The sequence below is a fragment of the Puccinia triticina genome, chromosome 9A (genome assembly GCF_026914185.1).
Source record: "Puccinia triticina chromosome 9A, complete sequence".
NCBI classification, from domain to species: Eukaryota; Fungi; Basidiomycota; class Pucciniomycetes; order Pucciniales; family Pucciniaceae; genus Puccinia; species Puccinia triticina.
In genome coordinates this window covers 6,514,506-6,536,261 of record NC_070566.1, presented here as the reverse complement: position 1 = coordinate 6,536,261, position 21,756 = coordinate 6,514,506, and the positions used below count along the sequence as shown (strand labels likewise).

Genomic DNA, 21,756 nt, shown 5'->3' with positions numbered 1-21,756 from the left:
GTCATCAAGGGGAATCAGCCCTCTCGATGACCGGGACAGAACCCGGTCATCGAGAGGAAACAACCCTCTCGATGACGGGGACAGAACCCGGTCATCGAGAGAAAACAACACTCTCGATGACCGGGACAGGACCCGGTCATCGAGAGGAAACAACCCTCTCGATGACCGTGACAGAACCCGGTCATCGTGAGGAAACAACCCTCTCGATGACCGGGAAAGAACCCGCTCATCGAGAGGGTTGTTTCCTCTCAATGACTGGGACAGACCCCGGTCATCAAGAGGAAACAAGCCTCTCGATGAGCGGGGTCTATCCCGGTCATCGAGAGGAAACAAGCCTCTCGATGAGCGGGGTCTATCCCGGTCATCGAGAGGAACCATCACTCCCGATGACCAGGATCTGTCCCGGTCATCGAGAGGAAACAACCCTCCCGATGACTGGGACAGAGCCCGGTCATCGGGAGGAACCATCACTCCCGATGAACAGTCTGTAGCTGTCATCGAGTGAGGGTGTTGGATAAAAAAGGGCACAAGTACCCGTGGTACCCGCAAAAAGTACCGCCGGTACCCGCCCGCGGGTGCCGTGTACGGGTACGGGTGTCTGAATATCACAAAAAACACCGCGGGTACCCGGACACGCGGCGGGTACCCGGGTCCACTTGGCGATCTCTAGGTAAATGCAGAACTCATAATCCAAGTACACCCCATTGCTAAAATTTTGAGGGCACAGAGTATATCATGAAAGTTAATGGCCTGAAATTTCTGGACTGTAGGGACATGTCACAAAAAATGTATTCACTATTTCTAGGTTTTCCTACTGGTAGAAGAAAGTGAACATATCCATAAAAAGTTGGGGACAAGCCTCTCTGTAGGCAGCAGCAAATGAATGCGCGTCTGTGTATCAATCTTTGAGAGACATATACAGTGATATCTTCAATGTATATCTCCTTCAAGCAAACATCTAGGCAACAATGATTAACTCATAGCCGGTTAATATCATAAAAAAGAGGTTCATTACATGTTCACAACACAAAAGCCACAGAAATCTGACAATTAAAAAGACCAGGGGGGGGGGGTGAAATAACATGTCAAGATAATGCAAGCTGTGATAGCTTTGGATTACCCCAGGACCTGCCAATTGCCGGATCAGATCCAAAGATCATAGGCCAGTGCCAATCTTGAATGTGTATATCAGAATAAGAAAATAATATTACATTTCCCCACAACACAATAAAAACCGAAGACAAAATTGCTAGCGTTGGGTGGATTGGGGGCCAACCCACCCACAGGATGCGCCGAGAGAGAGGCGAGCTCTTAGCAAGCTTTCTTGGCCATAGAGCCTCGCAGCGTGGGGAAAGAAACCAGCAGAAATTCAGAGAAGGTCACACATCCCAGCCATCCGACGATCCCCTCAACTGCTTCCCGCCCGCTCGCGCTCGTAGAACGCCCGCTCACACTTGACTTCTAGTGACCCCTGTTGGTGCACCGTCATTGGCCGCGGCTCGGGATCGTCATGAGTCGGCTGCCAGCGCCATTTGCCCTCGCCGGACGTGCAATCCAGCCATTCCTGCAGAGTGGGGTGTTGGTTGTTGCTGCGGATCATTGTTTCTGGCACACCCTTTGTACCAGCCTTGAATTTGGGTTTGCTGATGATAGGATCCTGATTGGTCAGCCATAATACAGAGAGCTTGATATCCTTGAGTGCGTTCTTGCACACCTGAGTTATCTCGTGGCCCAGGCCAATTCCACGATCCACTCGCAATGGACGATTGGAGGCGGAGAGCTTGATAGGAGGTGCCGAGAGGTGGAATTGAGCGAGCTGAGACTGGTAGAAGTATTGGCCACCAGGGAAGGTCGAAGCGTCACTTGGCGGGTTCCTCAGCCATCCCAGAATCGAGCTAGCGTAATGACACTCCTGAATTTTTGCATCGTCTGCAGGACCATGATAAGATTCCCGAAGATATCTAACACCTAATTGATACAAAAAAATGAGATACTGGTCAGCTTCCAATTGTATTCAATGACCAATCGCCCAATTTTCAGCCATCGCAGCACGGCCGCTCGCGAGTAGAGAGTTCCTGAGCTCATTGGTGGGTGAGATACACAAGCGGATGAGTGGTAACTTGGCAAGTAATCTGAGCAGGAAGCCGGTTGATTTGACTTTGATGGCGCCGCGCGACGAGTGATGTAAGGCTACTGAGCTGAGATGCGAAGAAGAAAAGGCTGGTTGTTTTCAGTAGGAGAAAGTGAGGATGGCCGAGAGACCTGCGGCTGCAGCTCACGGTGCTGCGCACAGCAGCTGGTTGGGGGCTTGAGGCGGTCAAAGTTTGACGACATGTAAATCTGTCGCAATGTAACAGAACCGCGGGGATCTGGCGGTGTGGTGCTCCATTGGCGTGACAATGCCAAAAGCACATTGCAGAGGTATTGGGACAGCATAGATACAGCTATCATTCATTATAAGAGGAGGAAGTTATATATAATACAAGCAGTGTATGTGTACATGGGAGGGATGGAGTCATTACAGACGGATGGATGATGGATAGCGTAATCACGGATGGAACGGCAGACTAGGATTATGTAGGATGAACGGCGTGATCAGGGATGGAATGGAGGACCATGACTAGGTAGGATGGTCTGGTGTATCAATAGAAGAGGTGGAAGGTATTGGGAGCACATGTCTCAACCAGGAATGGAAGGGAGGATGGTGTGGTGTATCAAGTAAGGCAGTGTTATAAGGGTATATTACTTTTATAAGGGCATATTATCTTTATAAGGGTGGTATATTACTTTATAAGGTTCTAGGATTCAGTATGATGGGATATGGATGGAAGTATTAATTAGGTGAGGAGGAAGAAGGAAGGAAGGAGCAAGGTGGGAGGAGAGGCTTTGACCCCCAATATTCTGGATGGAAGATGGCAACAGCTGGACATGCAGGCATATGGTAGGTTACAGAAGGTTGTTTGGGTCACCTAGCAACACATGATATCATGCAGTGCAGTATATGCAGGAAGATAAGGTGTTCAAGGAGTTTCCTGCAGAATCAATTACATCATTGTTTGGCAGGCAGTGCAACACATGCATTATTGCTGTGCAACTGATATCCCCTCCTGCAGAATCCATTACCTCATTGTTTGGCAGGTAGTGCAACACATGCATATCTTGCTGTGCAACTGATATCCCCTGAAGAAAATAGCCCTCACAAGGAGTTCCCCTGGAGCTAAATTCCCTCACCCTTCAATATATAAGGAGGCCTCTTTCCCCCCTTCATCAGATCTTTTCCCCATCAGCCTAGGAAGGTTTGGTCACAGTGGTTAGTTTAGTTACAGTGGTAGTTTAGTGGTAGTTTAGTGGTAGTGGTAGTAGTAGTGGTAGTGGTAGTAGTAGTGGTAGTGTTAAGTTTGAGTCAGTAGTAGTAGTAGTAGTCAGGAGCTCTAGTAGTAATTAAAGTGCCTTATCAAGAGATTGTTAAGGAAGAGATTATTACCAACTTCATCAACAACAATTATAACAAGTAGTAGTAGTGTAGTAGCAACCAGGAGCTCTAGTATTGATTAAAGTGCCTTATCAAGAGATTGTTTAAGGAAGAGATCATTACCAACCTTCTCATCAACAACCCAACATCAACAACAATTGTATTTTACATAATTAATCCCACTGGATTATATTATCCCCCATCATCAGAAGTTGTAACAGATCTGCAAGAATAGTGATTTGAGGAATCTAAGTCTGATAGAGATTACTATACAAAAGTAAGATCTATCTTGGAATCAGCCACATCTTTATAAATATTGATTACAAGACTCTTAGTTATTTGCATAGTACCATTAAAGGGGCAGGTCTTTCAAACCACCCGTAAGTTGTAATAGCCTTTCAACCTATTAGCAATTTATTTCCCCCTCAGAGGATATTTTCACCAAATAAACATTTAGTGTCCCACAAGAGTCCCTACAGCGGAAATCCAGAATTGGCTACTAGATAGTCTGTATAACCAGCTTTGCGCACCTATCTAGTAGCCAGTATATAACAAACTGTGGTGTGTATAACATATTGTCTTTTCCAAGAAGCTTGGACAGATTTTAAAAAAAATGTTTTCGAAAATCCTTTGCAAATCACATATCTTTCATATATACTCCGAGTTTTGATTTGACAGGTGTCAGATACAGCCCAAGGCTAAATTGAAACCCAGAGCCATCATCCTTGAGAAGATGGTCTTGGAGTAGACCTCAGGAAAAACTGAGCTCATATTCGGAACCAGAGCTGCTTGTTGACCCCTCCAACCATGGCGCATGGTGACAGACCGCTGCCCTCTGCCCGAACGGAGGGGCCAACCAAGCACCAGACCGTTACACAACCTGCAAAGGACAAGAGGGCTGTCGGATACTCCAGCCAAAAGTTAATCTTAAAATCAAAAATAAACCCATACACCAAAAAAAAAAAAGTTGAAAAAGGTCCAACCTTCTCGGAAAAGACAATATGTATATTGTGACGGATAATACCGCAACTGTTGACACTACACTCACTATAAACATCTCAAATTTCGCCCAGGGGTGATTCAATCTTTTGTGCTGGGTAAATTAAAAAAATTTTATTTTGAACATTCCCCAGAGGTAAAAAAATGAACTAAATTCAGCATGCTAACCCAAAAAGCCAAAAAAATCCAAACAATGCAAAAATGATTTGGCCAAATATTTAAAACCCTGTTCAAGAGTAAGGTCTAGATTGCAGGATGGAAGCCCATAAATTTTAAATGAGTTCCATTTTTGGGGACTGCTGAGTGCTGCCCTCTTGCTGCTGGGGGAGGGGGGGGGTCAGAACAGGGTATGACAAAGTGTCTGAGGTGCCAAGCAGAGAAAGCCTTTCCATTGACCTCACACAGTCCTCTTTCAAAGCAATCTCTTTGAAGAGGGTTTGCTTTCCAATAGTTCTGTCCTCCCCACCTCAACCTTGTAGAAGCTGGGAATTGCTCAAGCTTGCTGAGGAGTTGGAGCCTGATAAGCTAGACAGAGGCTGAGAGCAGCGGGCACAAGGCAATGGGGAAATTTACACTCAAACCTTCATCATAGACATCTTTCTTTTATTTGAGCCAGCCAGTCAACCTGTAATCAAACCCCACTGTGTTTGGTCCTGGAGGTTCCTTAGGCTCTCTGGCCCACTCGTAGTATGCTTGTGTAACACCACTGAAAGAGTTTTTGGTTCCAATTTTAGATAATTAAAATCTATCCATTGTTAAGTTATTTTTTTGCACAACATACAAATCAACCTGGGTTATAAAGATGCCAAAGCCTTCTATAAATGCATCATTCAAAAAGATGAACACATCATGAACTACTGTCACAGGAGCTGGGAAGCTGGGCTAAACTATTTTCCCAGGCCTTTCCTTGAACCTAAACAGTCCCATCTTATTAAAAGGTCACCAATGTAGATTCTTGTCAGAGCTTTAAATCCTCCCACCCCACACTCTTGCCCCCAGGCACACACTTTTCCTGGGTGACAGGTGCATCTGGATTTACTTTGAAAATGGGAGGGAGAGAGGGGATTGGGCATGACCTTCTCCCCTGCAGCGGCGAAGCCGCCTTGGCCTCTAGTCTTTCTTTTATATTCCATACTCTCACAAATTTCCTTTTACTCTCATGCTCAAGAGAGGCAGCATTTTGGGCCATCATACTCTCACAGCTTCATTTAATAGAGTATTGCTACACTGCCAGATTGATTGTTAAGTTAGCCAAAATCTATCAAGCCCACTTACTTCCAGGTGCTGTACATACTATGCCAAAATTTTGTTGTTGTTTTCTGGGTGTTTGGGTGAGGGGTTGAAACCTTTAATTTTTCTCTGGCACTCTATTTATTGGTCAGGGGGGAACCATGAATTTGTTTTTGAAAACATCTGGCTTGAATATGTTAGATTTTGAGTCTCCCTGCTCACAGTATTCATTGGTAATCTAAGACATCCATTTCTCATGTTATTCCTTTTATTTTAGACTTTCAGCTCTAAAATAGTGGATTTTACTCTAGACTTGTAGATCCATATTCTCTTAGAAGGATATTTCTTTCTTGAAAAATGTATCTTGGTTCAATTTTGCATGAAAGAATCCCATTTATCAGCCCCTCTTTCAAAAATTACTTCAACACCAACTGACCTCAAATTCTAAAAGAAGATACTTGAATACTATTAGTGGTTTGAAATTTCTCAATTAAATCTTGTCTGAACATCTGAAATCAATCAGGCAGGTAGTTGAGCTAGCTGAGACCTCTAGATCTGGCTCAATAAATTCAAAGGGTTGATTATCCAAGTTTATTAAAGACACAGATTTGCCAGAACTTAAAAAAAAAATTCAAGGGTTTTGCCTACAATTTACAAAAAAAATCACAAAAATGGCGACAAAAGTACCCATCCCCCAGCACAAAAACATAAATAACCTACAAATACAACCAATCTAAAATCTACGGTCACATAAACCCATTAAAATTCAAGGAAAAAAATTAAAATAGCCTTCCAACATCAGCAGAAGTGCTGTGCCACAGACTCAGCCCCCAGCCCGCGTCAAGCGCACGGGTCAAAAGGACTGGACATGAAGGCCCCCGGCCCGCAGCAAATGCTGCAAGCCAGTGGGGGGCCCACTCTTCGCCCTTCAAACTGCGCACGTGCAACAGCGGAAGGGTTGAGGGAGGTGGTTAGCTTCACATTCAGCATCCCCAAACTCCCTGGGGAACAATCGAACACCCGCCGGTCCTACCTATATACACGAATGCCGACTCGACTATTCTAACGTTGGACCCTGCCTCATGTGTACGCCCACCAAAAAGCAAACTCACCAGCAACGGTATCCATGTGAAACATTCCTTCCCAATTGGCCATTTTCGCGTGGACACAGAAAATCAACAAACAGACCAGTACCGACAGGCCTACAACACGTCGATTCCTTTGTTTCCCTACTCGATCGTTGAACCCTGCAGCGGTTTCCATAATGGCAATCCCACCTATTCCCCCCCCCTCCGCGCGGACCCGAGGAAGTCAAGGAACAGGCCAATACCGCCGCCCTCACAACAGGTCGTTTCCATTCCTATTCCGGCCAGCCCGTCGTCTGGTGTTGTGACGGTTCCAGCAGTAATTACACCCTCAATTCAATTAACCGATACACCCCAGGTCGACTGTCACAAGGCGCGACTAATTGGGCCAAAGTGGGCCCAAGGTTACCGTTTCACCCAGGCGCGCGATCCCAGACAAATCTGACTGTGGTGGTTCAATAACGCCTTGGTATCAATCCTTTCGAACGTCATCATGCGTAGCCAGTCCAGCGAGGCCAGGGCATGTCCTGCATGTCCACCCCACCTGACCCTTGACAACCGTCACCGTAAGCCTCAACGTCTACATTATTTAAGAGGGACTTCATGACCAACTTCCACTGTTCCCCATCGTCTCATCAAACAACTGATTTTCACCTCTTATCCATCATCTCATCAATCAATACTTTGAATCCAGCTCTTTGCATAAGATCAACACTTATCAACAAATTTCAACCGTTAGCCCCTGCCTCCTAGCCAGACTTCTATCAATTGCATAAGTTCTCCTTCTCGCACACCCGATATCTCACCTTATTCCTTATCGTTACCTATAGCGTGAACATGTCTCTTGTCCGCACGCCCAACCACCCAGCCACTTTCACCGGGCACTTCGCCCCCATTGAAGACGTAAGTAGTTCTGCTCAGCCATCAGTTTGACATCCTGTCCTTACAAAAATCCCATTTTCAAGTCCTCCGTCGACACTGTTTGCGCAAACCAATACGGATATGTCAAAACCCCGAGTTTTTTCCAATGCGGTGGCCTCGATGCTAACAAGCGCGAGAACTTTGAGGTTCAACTTCTCACGAACTCGGCGCTCAATAACACCTTAAGCCAAAACTCGATCTACGCGATTTCCGGTAAACTTATCGCAATGAACAATGGGTCAACGCCTATTTTATCTTACGCACACGAGACTGTCACCCGAATCGGCGAAAATGGCCCGGATCAACCTGATTTCAATTCAAAGACCAATGTCTCAAGCCTCGGAATGGTGGTCGACCGCCGCGAGATTGTGTCAGATCACGAGACCGGGACTCGGCTAGAGGTGACTGTAGCTCACTGTGATTGGGACGCGGAGGTAGGTTCCTAATAAGACCTCTCGTCGTTGTGTACCACAGCTAACCAGGATGCTCACGCAGCAACGATGCCACCGTCGTTTCAATATTAAGTACGTCGTCCCCGGTACAAATAATTTAATTAAAACCCACACATTGTATCAAGTTGGACGTGAAGTCTTTATAATAGGCCGACTCGTCGATTTCGATATGGATAGTCACACAGCGGTTGTTTTAGTTATTCCAAATGATTACGTAAAGCTTGTGGTTGTGATATTGTAAGCTTATTTATGCACACTCGCTCCCGTAACCGCAGGTCTCGTCGGTAAGCATAACTAACGGGCATCAGATCGGGCGGAATGCAACGACGACCACTCCAAATGTTGCCAATAGTAATGGACTCAAGATGTGTGTTACTTTAGCTGTGCCAACTGACGGCATTTCCTCATGACTAACGCAATATTTATTTACAGAACGAAATTCAGCCCGAGTCCGAAGAAGTCGCCGACTTATCAAAGTCAACCCACTCAATCCACATCAAAGGTGCCTAGCAACCCAACCGTTGCCTCCCCATCAGTTAACAAAACGCAACATAAGGCGCCCGGGACCAGCCAAACACAAACAAAGCCTTGCGACCATACTCCTCAAGGTAACGGCAAAGTTAACCACGCAAACTCAAGCGTACATGATGCTCCCCGGGCTTATTGTTCCATTAAGGGCAAAACAGTCGACCGCATCGAACAAATCGGATGATGATAACGAAGATTTTTCAAACGATGAGGTTACCAAGGTAGACGAAGGGACTGAGGACAAGGAAGAGGCTATCCAACCAGGCAAACCCAAATGCGTCCGTTCACGCAAAGCCGTCCTCAAGGAGGCCGCCAAGTGTATGAAGAAATATTAGGTTCAGGATAAGCTACGTTCCTTTCACCTGATACGTCAGCGCACATGAAGCATAAACATATAGACAATTTGAGTGAGTCCGCTTTCCTTAGGCTTTCAAAGAAACTCAAAACCTTTTTTTTACTTTCAATTGATCATTCGTCGCAATCTAAGTGCCACTGGAGGGCCTCTTGTAACTGTCAATTAAAATTCTTTTCATTACTTGTCAAAATTTGATCGACGATACCAAAGCAATGTATATACATGTAGATAAATATTACACTTGTTGATTTCCCGGCAACTTGGAGGCAAAGCCGAGCTAAATAGCGGGTAACAAGAGGCATAATCAATGCCGTAAGTCTCCCGAAAAAGTAGCTTGTAAATTGAGATGATACGACTCAGGCTGTTATCCGGAGTTTTGACTTCAAATCACAATCCTGGATAATTCTTACATGATTCCCCGGAGAATGAAAGATCAGTTTTCCCCGACGAACCCCGCCCCAGCACTTAAGTGAAAGCTTGTGTTTTGTTTGGTTATACATGAAGCCTATCGCGCCATATCTTGTGCCGAAATCAATTGTGACCTCAATCCTCAGCGGAAATGCCTTCCTCGAAGAAGAAAGTAACGACCAGTACCCGGCAAGATTACAAATCCCTCATCCAAAACATTACCAAATACCAGTTTCCACATTACGTCGGGCCGTGCAAGAGCATTTGCAACGGATGTTATGCGTTTCACTGGAACGACGAATCGACTTTGGCCGACCGCAAGAACGAAACTAAACTCTACTCAATGTGCTGTCAAAAAAATAAAGTCGCAATACCGTCCACTCACACCAGTGCAAAGCGATACCCGCGGCTCCTCTGCGGACTTCTTACCCAGAAAGATCAACGTAGGAAACTCTTTTAAATGTCCTTCTTATCCTTATTAACTCGCTGTACCTTTTATTGGATTCAGGTTCACTCGATTTCCAGCAATTGACGAGGATGTATAACAACGCCCTGTCATTCACATCCTTAGGCGCAAATATCGACTACTCCGTAGCCGGCCAATGGGGGTCAACGTCTTCAAGATATCGGGCGCGTTAACATATCGGATTTCAAGTTTGCAACCAACGACCGATAACGCCGGGTTCTGCCAAATCTACGTCGTTGGGAACCGGGGAATTGAAGAGGCTCAATTTCGGGTCACGCAAGCTCAAGGGAGGGGGGGTAATTCTGGACTCGCCGCACGAATGAATCCAGACCTTGTTCTCGAGCTTATGGATCTGCTTACCAAAATTAACCCATATGCTCAGCAATTTCGCTCGGCGATCGACGTGCTTGAGAGGGCCGGTGCAAAGTCCCTCAAACTTCAAGGCGTACCAACACCCAGCGCCGATCCTAAACGATATAATTGCCCAACGATTGACGAGGTTGCGCTTGTTGTTCAAGGTAATGGAGATATTGTAGACAAACGTCAAATCTTGCTCCACCGTCACAACGATGGTTTCGAGTTTATATCAAATCTTCATTCAGCGTACTTACCATTAAGGTACCCGTTGTTCTTTCCATACGGGGAACAGCAATGGGACAACTTGTATCAAGCAAATACCACCCAAGGTGAGCATCGACCCACAACTAAGTCCGCAAGTTTACGGGGAGTATCAACAAAACTAACATTTTTTCCCAGTTGATAACCGGAAAGTTGGGTCACTGGAATGGTTTTAATTTATGCTGTTCCGGCGTCATAAAAAATTCTCGCCAATCCTAGCTGGCCGTTCCCTCTTCCAAGAAATCTTAGTCAATATGTACGCTTGCGTTGAGAACCAAAGAACGTCATTCATCGTCAACAATCAATCAAAACTGAAAGCGTCCCAATACAACAAGCTGGTAAATTCCTTGGAAAACAAGAAAACCCCGTCGGGGAGGACTGTTATTTTACCATCGACTTTCATAGGAAGCCCGCGGTGCATGCAACAACTTTACCATGACGCAATGGCTCTCTGCCGCAAGTTTGGTCCACCGTCCTATTTCTTAACGATGATGGCAAACCCAAACTGGAAAGAAATTGTTGATGAGACCCCCTTAGCAGAAAAGTCTTTCGATCACCCGACAATTGTCGCTCGGGTCTTTTACCTCAAGATGAAGGAGCTCATTTTCCAACTTGTGAAGCTTGAACGGTTTGGTCGCGTCGTCGCCTACGTATGGACAGTCGAGTTTCAGAAGCAAGGCTTGCCTCACCTGCATTTGATGATAACGGTTGACAAAAGTGATCAACCAGTCACTCCAGAAGAAATTGATAGGATGATCTTGGCTGAACTCCCAGACCCTGTGACTTCTCCGGTACTTCACAAACTGGTGTGCGAATTCATGTTACATGGCCCTTTCTGGAACGGGAAGACATGCAGGAGTGTTTTCCCGAAACATTTTTCTGAAAGAACGATTAACGTTGATGGGGCGTATCTGGTATACCTCCAGAGGAACAATGGCTGTATGGTAAAAAAAACATGCGTCTACGTTTGACAATGGATCTGTGGTCCCTTATTCTCCATATTTGACACAAATGTTCGAGTGTCACATTAACGTTGAAGTTCCAGTCAACACGACGGCTATAAAATATCTATATAAATATATAACAAAAGGCCACAATCAATTATCCTTGGCTATCGACTCAAACGACGAAGTGAAATCTTATATTGAAGGAAGATACATCGGGCCATGCAAAGGTTAGACATCATAATTCTATTATTTGAGTCAACTTACTAATCTTATTCTCTTCAGCTGCATGGAGGTTGTTTAAGATGCCGTTATCTGATTGCTGGCCTTCCGTAACGCGCTTGGGAATACATGAAGAAGGGGAACAGCTCGTGTACTTTGAGAATCAGGAAGGCCTTGAAGGCCAAATCAACAACGGGAAAGCTACTCAAACGACGCTAACCGGATTCATGTTGCTGAACTTTGAGGATGCAGTTGGCGCCAATGGCCAACGCGCGCGCGATTTGTTCTACGAGGATATTCCAGCCTATTTCTGGTGGAATAAAGCGGACAAATGTTGGATTCCACGGAAAACCAAAGATGAATGTGTCGGAAGGATATTCTCAGTATCATACTTGGCAGGGGAGCGTTTTTACCTGAGAATTTTACTTCTTCATTGCAGAAGCTTCACAACGTTTGTTGAGCTGAGGACAATCAACAGAGAAGTTTGCGGAAATTATAAGGAGGCGTGCAACGTCCTTGGTCTCCTTGTGAACAATTTTCTCTACGATGAAGCCTTACGCGAAGCCGCAATCATACGGACCGGTTACCAACTCGCTCAGATGTTTGCCATCATTTGCGTCCATTCACCTCCTTCGGATCCACTTAAATTGCTAGAGGATCATTACCTCTCATTTACAGAGGACCAGTCGAGGATCGACATGCGGCAACGTTACAGCAAACGTCTCAATGACGCCAAGCGAAAAAGTTATGGCCCTTTTTCGCCTGGAGGATATCCTCAGAGGCATGGGAAACACTTTAACCTCATGCGGTCTTATCCCTTCAAAGAGGGAGGCAAAGATGTTAGAAAATATGAAGGCGGACGAAGATGAGTGTGAAGAGATCTCGGTGACCGCTGCACGATTATCAAAAGACGAACGTAAATTCAACCGCCGACAGCGTTGTTTCTACATGAAGGTTAAAAACGCTTTGAAAAAACGTTGGCAGGGTCTATTTTACTTGGACGGGCCGGGTGGCACTGGAAAGACTTTCCTCCTCAACAGTCTGATTGATCTAGCCACAATCAACGAATTCGATAAAGTAGTAGTCGCATCCTCCGGTGTAGCTGCATTGCTCTTGAAGTTTGGCCAAACAGCGCACTCAGCCTTCAAGATCCCGATCAACACGCCTGTGGGTATCAATTGTCCCATTGATGCAGATACATACCTTGGGGTGAAATTGAGGAAGGCACGACTAATTGTTTGGGATGAGGTTGTAACAATTCACAAAAACGCCATTGACGCTGTTAACCGGACTTTAAAAAGGCTTTGTGATTCGGATGAAGACTTTGGGGGCAAAGTTGTTATATTTTCAGGTGATTTCCGGCAAATTCTGCCTGTTGTCAAGTATAACGAATTTCCACCGGCATATAATTCGACGATAAGGTCATTGACAATCTGGGAAAACATTTCGCAATTTGGTCTAGACGAGAATATGCGCCTAGCGGATGCTATAGCGTCAGGTGACGGTCAAAAAAACATTGAATTTGCTTCTTCATTGCTCTTGTTAGGAGAAGGCAAGCGACAAAAATCAGATTTTGCAATTATAAAACTTTGGCACATATCAGTCAAGTCCTTGAAATCTCGAGATGAAATGAGATCGGCCTTGATTTCGTTTGTTTATGGTGATATGGATATACTACGCCCCGCGGATGATGCGACGACTTATCTCAACGAAAGATGTATCCTGGCGCCATTAAATAAAGATGTTGGTAAGATTAATGACAAAGTATTAGATAAATTGCAAGGCGATCCCGTAACTTTAACTTCAATCAATACGCCGGACCCGGATTCAATCTCCAGTTTACCAGAAGAATGCTTGAATAAACTGTCCTTCTTGGGTTTCCCGGAGGACAAGATTCGTATAAAGGCGGGAATGCCGCTGGTTATAATCCGAAACATGTCTATTGGGGCGGGTATTTGCAATGGTTCGAGGATAAGAGTAGTCGACTTTGGTCTAGGCTTTATTCGAGGGAGATTGATGTCGGGTCCTTGCGCGGGCGACGAGGTAACTCTTCCAAGGATAAAACTACAAAACAAGTCAAACGCAAGATCAGGCCTTTCATTCTTTTGTTACCAATTTCCTGTTGCACCCGCTTATGCGATGTCAGTAAACAAGAGCCAGGGCCAAACTTTAAATAAAGTTGGCGTTTACCTTGAATCCGACGTATTCTCGCACGGCCAGCTTTCCGTTGCAGTATCTAGAGTTTCAAATGTTAATAATCTACTCGTCGTCAAGCCAGACTCAAGGAAAGGCATAGTCAACCTAGTGCATAAATCAATTTTTAAGCCTCTCCCTACACGGTACGTCTGAACCAGGCAACTTATAAAATTTTCCTGATTACTAACTGTGGGAACCATTAAAGATGAGTTTTGATCAACGCCGATGCTGAGCGTCTTCATAGCGCTATGAATGAACGGAATTGAGGTTCGGTGTACACATCAAATTGAATGTTGTTTTCGATTCCTTTCGCCTTTTGACCTTGAAAAATAAAACTGCAAATGGTGTCTAATGCTCCTCGAACGCTTGAGATGCATAACCTGTGATCATGAGCTAATCTCGCATAAGTTTATATTTGTTAATGCTTGCCAGTGTCATGGATTGGTGCCATAGCCTAAATCCTTGTCACAACTCATTCTCAAATGAATATTGGCTAGCCATTCTGGAAAGGAGAACATTCGTCATCTCTGGTTTTTCAGGACGGACAATTTGCTTATTTTCTCGGCAACTCCTTAAATAAGGTGCTAAACTTATCTTGATTAGGACTTGATTATCAGGGGCAATGTAGCATAATGTGCATCTTGATATTCGGACGTTGAATTCAAGCGATCATAGGCATGTCGAAAGATCGGTTTGACTAATGTAACAAACCGGCGTTTTCGTTGAGTTTACAAATGTATACAGCATCAATCTACACCTGGGCTCATCAAATGTATGTTAAACGGGGTTGGTGATGACTTTCGACATCATGGTGGACGACTCTCCATCGAACTGATCTTCTTTTTCTAGATGGGTGAATCAAATATGAACACGAGAACAGGTCTTTGTCGAATACGAACGTTTTATGCAACGGACCCGCTACCATGAATGGAAGTGTATGGTCGCTAAGACGACTGGCTCGAACCGTGAGCCTTGGTGTGAAGCAGGCCGCTTGGTGGCGCGGCGAATCAGAATTATGATACTTCGACTAACTTGAGTCCCTGGCACGGCGTACACGATGTGCGTTGTTTCTCTCCCCTCTTGTGGGCCAATTTGACGTTGTGAATGACAACCTAAGCTTCGCTCTACCAAAGAAGTAGACCGGGAATGCCACCGCCCTTTATTCAGTTCACGCTCAGTTTATGGTGAGCATGGTAACGCCTTGTGACCAAGGCGAACCCTGTGCACAAGGAGTCGTTTCTGCGGTATCTCAAACTATATTAAGCGTGAGTTTACTTTGTCCCGGTCTCCAAACGCATAAAGGTTATATTATCATCAAGGAACTGATCAGGAGAATCATTGCCCGAAATCACGCAATAAGCGAGCTAACGTAGAATTATGGTTCAAAGCAACCGAGCGCTAAAGTCGACGAAAACCTCACTGGGCGATAAAGACCGCCTCGGTTTTCGGGGCGATATTTTTGTAGAAGTCGACGTGAGTAAATTCAGCCTTTTCTAAATCGACCCCGCTGACATCCTTGCGCAGGTTTCGGACGATATCGATAGGCTCGGTGTCGTGGAGACCAATCTTCTTTCGGCTTCTCTCCGGTCGAGCGCGCCTGGGCCGGCGCCACTGTTTCCAGTTAACCTCAGCGCGAGCGCGTTCAACGGAACGAACATATTGTCTCGGCGCAATTACTCAATGAAAGGTTGAATTTCTGGCTTCAGTCGCGATGGATCACTCGAACTTGACTTCAGGTCGGCGACTCAACTCCCGACTCCGGACTCGAGGTCGTATTCAGGTGTTAATCACCTAACGGTAAACGCCATTGGAACTATCGTAGAACTCTCAATGTCATTCGGCAATCACCCTGGTCTGGGACCTGAATATTCAATTATGGCAGTTCACGAGGTGTGTAGTTCCGAATATTGAGGCGAGTCGATGAGAACTAATACAAGTATATAGGTCAACTTTAAGCGTGTCCATGTAAACTTCGTCATTTCTCCGACCCTAGCTACAACAATAGGCTTGAACTCAAGTCTCTTAGGATGTCGGGCGTGGTTTTTGGGCTTGCTGATTGGTGTTGATCAACGGACGAGCCGGTGTAATGTTAAGGTGAGATTACCTTCTAAGGGCTTAGATGAATGGATTCCGATTGATCTTGAAATTTTGATTAGGTTCATTCAGGCCGCGTCGCCGGCGCTCTCGATATTGAGTAGCGTTTCAAAGGGGCCGGGCGTAAATGATTAGCTCTCATTGTTTCATTGTGATTAGGTTGATTCAGGCCGCGTCGCCGGCGCCCTGGATATTGAGTACCGTTTCAAAGTGGCCGGGCTTAAGTGATTAGCTCTCTTTGTTGTCGAGATAACCCATTGGACGTATCGTACACACCCCAGTTGATGCCCGGTCATTGGGTGGGATGTATACTCCGCTTGATTGCCGTTCATCAAGCGGAGTGTGTACTCCACCCGGTGGTCGGCCATTGATTGGAGTGTGGGTTGAAGAGATCCACCCGGCCAGTTGAGGAGCTTATTACATCAGCCTCTCCGAGGAGGCGCGCAGTGTAGGACTCCTGGTTGTCACACAAGCGTACGGGCGTACGTTAGTGTGACACACACCAATTCAAGTCAACCGCTTCAAAACCAAAAGAAGTCAAAAATTTAATTCAAAAAATTACTCTACTTCTACAATAGACAGAAGTCTGAAGAGGAAAAAAATACTAACACAACTTGGGAAGACAGCAATTCCCAAATTCCAGACTAATCAACAGTAGTTCAGGCTCAAACTTTGAAGCAATGTCAATTGTAAGTCAGATATTTTATTTTTTTCTTTATTTAAAAATGACTATATTGGTGATAAGGAGAATTCTTGTCTCAGGTTGTTGGCATGTTGAACTGTTATCCTGATTTTGCCATGATTGTGACATTAATTTGAATGTTGTTATAGCCAAACTGAATAATTTGCGCGTTGGCTATAGGAAAACTTTTGTAAAAATATTTCTTGAATTACTGGGCCTTCCCTTGGTCCTGCCGGACGGTTTCAAAATCATCATGGTTTGCCCTACTATAAGCTGTGATAATTTTACGTAGATAACATTGCGGCAATGCGTAAGAGCCCTACACAGTTATGGTGGGGAACATCTTAGTCTGTGTGATATGGGTTTATTTGTGATGTGCATTGATTCTTTGGATATTTGACCTGGACATGGTTTTGCATAGAGTTTGACTTTTGTAGTGGTACGGTTAACTTTGCGTTGAACCCCACAGCGGCGGAGCCGCCTTGGCCTCTAGTCAATACTAAAAGAGGTGCAGGTAGAGTTGAAGAACTAGAAAACATGATCTGAAAGAGGATAGTGGCTAAAAAATAGGCAATGGATTCAGATTTAAAAAACACAGCATTCCACCAAGATTGGGGCTGAATTTTGCAAGCTGTGAGAAACATATATGCCATTGGTGTGGTTGTTGATCTTCTCAGTTGCTATTGTAGCCCAATAATGTAAATCAATCATGTACAAAATCTTTAAATGTAGCTTGCACTTTTGCTTTCCATTCTTTGAATTCAATTCCATAACTCTCCATTCCTTCTGTGATTATTGAATGTTCATTTTCTTTGATTTTGTGGAAGAAATTATCCATAAATTCAATCTTCTTGTTGAGGACAATCTTTTGGACTTCTGTTGGGAGAATCATTTGATCTATAAATTCTTTATAGTATATGTTCATGAAATAAACCATGTAGTAAATGCTGAGAAGTCTGTGTTCCTGATCGGTCCCCTGTAAAATATCTAAAGGATCATTGAAACACCTAAAAATTTCTTGGATTGTGGTGATAACTTTGTGCCTTTTAATCAATCCCATTGTTGTGATTGTATCTTCAATCGGGAATCTCAACATTTGATCAAGCTTATTTGCATCTTCAAGAAATTCATTTGCACCAAATACTTGATGAATCCTGACAAATCCTTCACACCCCGCCCGTCCTGTGTGCATCCGCCTTTCTTGTATGAACTTTTCTGAAATAGATTTGATCAGATGATGTGTGAACATCTTGTTGTGTTCCTTGCTGGCAACTTTTTCTGTATTAAGGAAAGGGTTTTTTTAAGTATCACTATCATTGCAAGATATCTTGAGAGGCATATTTTGTACGATTGACAATCAAAACAAATTAACTTACGTTTAAAGAGTCTTTCAAAGCTCTCAAAAAAATGGTGTTTTTTCAACCAATCTGAACCAAGGATAAATCCTTGGGGCTTCCATGTAAGCATGTCTCCAACTTCTTCCATGTACAAAAATTGGGTGATGTAAAACTTGATGATTGGCACAAGGTTATCTGGCTCAAAGATTCTGATTTTTGAAGTAAAGGTGGGTGGCAGGAGATTGTACTTCCCAATGTATTTTCCCAATCTAAACACGGTGTCCACAAAAGGCCATATGATGAATTGGTGCTGAGATCGGACTCGCCTTGCAGAAATGGATTCGTCAAGCAATTTGTCCTCCCCAAGACTTGAAAGCCAATCAGCAACCAGCGGGTGAATTTCACTACTTGGGCCACGGCGATCCGTTATAGCATAGAGTATTAGAATTTCTAATCTGTCCCACAATTTGCCCAGATTGAAAACCTCATTTTGAATCTGGGCAAGTGGTTCCCCACGCAATTCCACCTCTCTATTTTTGGTTCTTGTTATCTTCAGGCTTGTATCCCTATTTTCAATTTCAGTTGTACGTTCTCCAATATCCTCAGAGCAACCTGGTAACGTGATTATGTCTGGGTGAGCTACTGAATCCACGGACCCGCTCAAGCTGCCGGTCTCTGAAATTCGATATTTGTCGATATCAATCAGGTAGTCAAGTCCGAGACACTTGAGTAATGGAACAACCCGATTGACGGCTGAGAAGAGGGGACTGGCCGGAGGTCGTGCAGTCTGATGGCTTGCCCAGATGGATAATTCTGAGTCTGCGTATAGGCAATACAGTCTTGCTTGAACCAACACCTTCATGTGGCGATCAAACTTTTCCAATTCCTCTCCTAGGAATTTGTCTTGTTCCTTGACCCACCTGATGTTATCCACAATGGGTTTGTGTTCTGTTTCCATTGCTTTAATCTGGTCTGTGCAAGTGATCAGAGTTGAGCATGATGGTTCAGAATGGCACATAGAGCAAATATAGAACAAAGCCTTAATTACAGGTAGATTTACCTTGATTTTTCCACATTTTCGGGCGTATCCTCTCCAGTTTGTCTGGGCCTGACTGAGGAGCTAGGGGGGCATACTCAGAACGTAGCCTGGGACGCATAGCTAGCCATTCCGGATCCAAGTTGAAGAAAGCTTTTGTTTGTAGATTTTTTCTGATTTCCTCAGGCGCATGCAGCACTGGGCTTGTCAGTGCCATTCTACGGGCGCCTAGGATATGAAGAGCGATGAAAAGAAGTAGATTTGATGGGATCCTCATCGTGGTGGCAAGTGAGGCCAAGAATATATGGGTTTACGACGATTTTGAGACTGCGCGGAAGGAGATTAACACCCAGGTGAGAGCGTTGAAGGGTTGATGATGTCACATGTGCTCATAACCAGCAGCTGGCAAAGAGTTAAGGCGACTGGGAGAAACATGTCTCCTCATGACTGCGAAAAGGGCTGCGATGGGCTGTATATGTACTACGGATGATACCCCACCTGGAGGCGCTGGCTCATGTATCCGTGGCTCATGAGTGTTTTATTTTTTAAAAGTGAAATTATTGTAAGACCACCCTCATGGAGTTGTTTCAGTCACGGGATATACAAGTGATGAGCAGTTGAGTTTGGGTGAAGCTCGGCGATGTAATCGGGTACAGTGGGCCGACAGTCCCGGTTCAAACTTCAACCGAACAACCATCATCTGACAGAAAAACACCTAAAAACACCCTCCAGAAGATCACCGGAAGAATTGTGTATGTCGTTTGAACTTTATCGTTTCTTGGTGTCCTGGATGAACCCTTCCTGACTACATAACCACCCACTGTCAGATACAAGGCTCGCCAGGAAAGTCAGAGGATGATACGGCCGAGAGGATCTCCGATCGAGATGTTCTCCTCGAGGAGGCTGGCGATCGTGTACCGGCGGGGTTTCTCTACAACCGGCCAGCGTTGTGTGGCTGAGCACCGTCGAGAAGACTCGATTGGTTTTATCGGACTTGGTTAGTTCAACGAAACACGAGGGTTCAACATTTATCAGGAGTTTACAGCGGCTAACGTCTCTCTACGATCACTGCACGTCTGACAGGCGCTATGGGACAGGAAATGGTCCGTCGAAATGCACTTTTACTACAGATGACCAATCGGAAAAACACGAGCATGAATAATCCTGATCCTATGTATATTGTACCTGTCCGGGATGCTCCAGGCGGCCAACTTACTGGCCAAGTTCCAGGCTCCGATCAGCTCCTTCGTCATCCACGATCACTCTCAATCGGTCTGCTTCTTTTACTTATTCTTGGCCACAGATCAGCACTCACACTGAAGGCTGATATGGTCACCGCTTTTGATGAAGCAAGTCAGTGACCCGGTTTGTCGAGCAACATCCTCCTCTGGACTCCACATCTGTCCCGATCGTGACGGCAACCAGTAAGAGGCAGGCATTCTTACAACAAGAACCTGGTTAGAAAGCTGACGGGATTGGATCCAACAGCGCCCGCCTCTGTTGCTCGGCTAGCTTCGACGATCGTGACGATGCTCCCATCTTCGGCCGAAGTTTCGGAAGTGTATCTGAACCTCAGCACCGGGATTCTGGGGGGGCTTGCAGACCATGCGATTTGCGCCACGCTGTGCGTAGATTCGACGACGCTCGATGTCCGCTGTGCGACGACTGTGTCCGAGAAGCTCCGGGCGGCAGGGGCGGAGATGCTGGATGCGCCCGTCTCCGGCGGTAAGAACCCCGTCTGCTGTGATTTCAAATGCATAAAAAAAAAGAAAGAAAGACTGATAGGATGTTCGGAATCGTTCCCCCTCACAGGCGTCGTTGGTGCCAGAGAAGCCACGCTGACGTTCATGTGCGGCGGCCCCGAAGCGACGTTCAACAAAGCTCAGCCCGTGTTGAACGCGATGGGCAAGAAGACGATTTACTGTGGCAAATCGGGGAGTGGATTGGCCGCCAAACTCACCAACAAGTCGGTCTTCCTCTTGTCTACCCCCAAAGACATCCGCTTTTGCTCATGACTGGGTGCTATTCTTTGTGGGATGGATCTGCTTGTAGCATGTTGTTGGCGGTCTCGATGATCGCTACCTCGGAAGCTATGCTACTCGGACAGAAGCTCGGCCTGCAGCCGGATCTGCTGGCCCGAGTGATCAACTCGAGCACCGGAAGATGCTGGAGCAGTGAGGTTGGTTCAGATATTTCTGTAAGGTTCAAGGTGTACATCGCTGAACAAGAGTGCTGGCTATTATCCACTTTCATACACACACACACACACACACACACAAAACCCCAATGTTCTAGATCAATAATCCTGCTCCTGGCGCTCTTCTCCCATCCAAGGCGACCCCGGCAGATCGGGACTGGCAGGGCGGCTTCGCGAGTCGATTGATGGCCAAAGATCTTGGTCTGGCCTTGCAAGCCGCCCAAGCCGACCCGGCCCTCCTCGACCAACTCCCGGTCTCTAAGATCGTCAAGGAGATCTATTCTAAGCTTGGCTCCGATCCTGGGTTCTCTGGTAAGGACTTTAGTGTTGTTTACGATTGGCTCCAGAAGAATCACTTCCAGCCCAAGTGATCTGGATCCTCTGCCAATGAAGCCCCGGCTTCTCGCTTTCTTGTTTCAGTATCACTAAATGTGTATGTATGACTACTCTTGAAAAATGTGTCTTGTAGACCCGACTTTTCATTCTTGCTTTTCAAAATTCTTTTTGAGCTTGT

At 45.4% G+C, this 21,756-nt stretch overlaps 2 protein-coding genes across 2 annotated transcripts; one reads left to right on the top strand and one right to left on the bottom strand.

The window, feature by feature from the left end:
- Positions 1-1,408: 1,408 nt before the first annotated feature.
- Positions 1,409-18,967, bottom strand: PtA15_9A664 (uncharacterized protein; the record flags this gene model as incomplete). Its single annotated transcript, XM_053172897.1, has 3 exons — positions 1,409-1,968; positions 2,023-2,198; positions 18,666-18,967. The coding sequence occupies 3 exons, from the start codon at positions 18,965-18,967 to the stop codon at positions 1,409-1,411; spliced, it is 1,038 nt and encodes a 345-aa protein (XP_053024092.1).
- Positions 18,968-19,574: 607 nt separating this feature from the next.
- On the top strand, positions 19,575-21,613 carry PtA15_9A663 (uncharacterized protein; the record flags this gene model as incomplete). Its single annotated transcript, XM_053172896.1, has 10 exons — positions 19,575-19,607; positions 19,679-19,797; positions 19,873-20,042; positions 20,129-20,148; positions 20,249-20,317; positions 20,400-20,469; positions 20,534-20,770; positions 20,858-21,011; positions 21,098-21,224; positions 21,341-21,613. The coding sequence occupies 10 exons, from the start codon at positions 19,575-19,577 to the stop codon at positions 21,611-21,613; spliced, it is 1,272 nt and encodes a 423-aa protein (XP_053024091.1).
- Between the last annotated feature and the right edge of the window lie 143 nt (positions 21,614-21,756).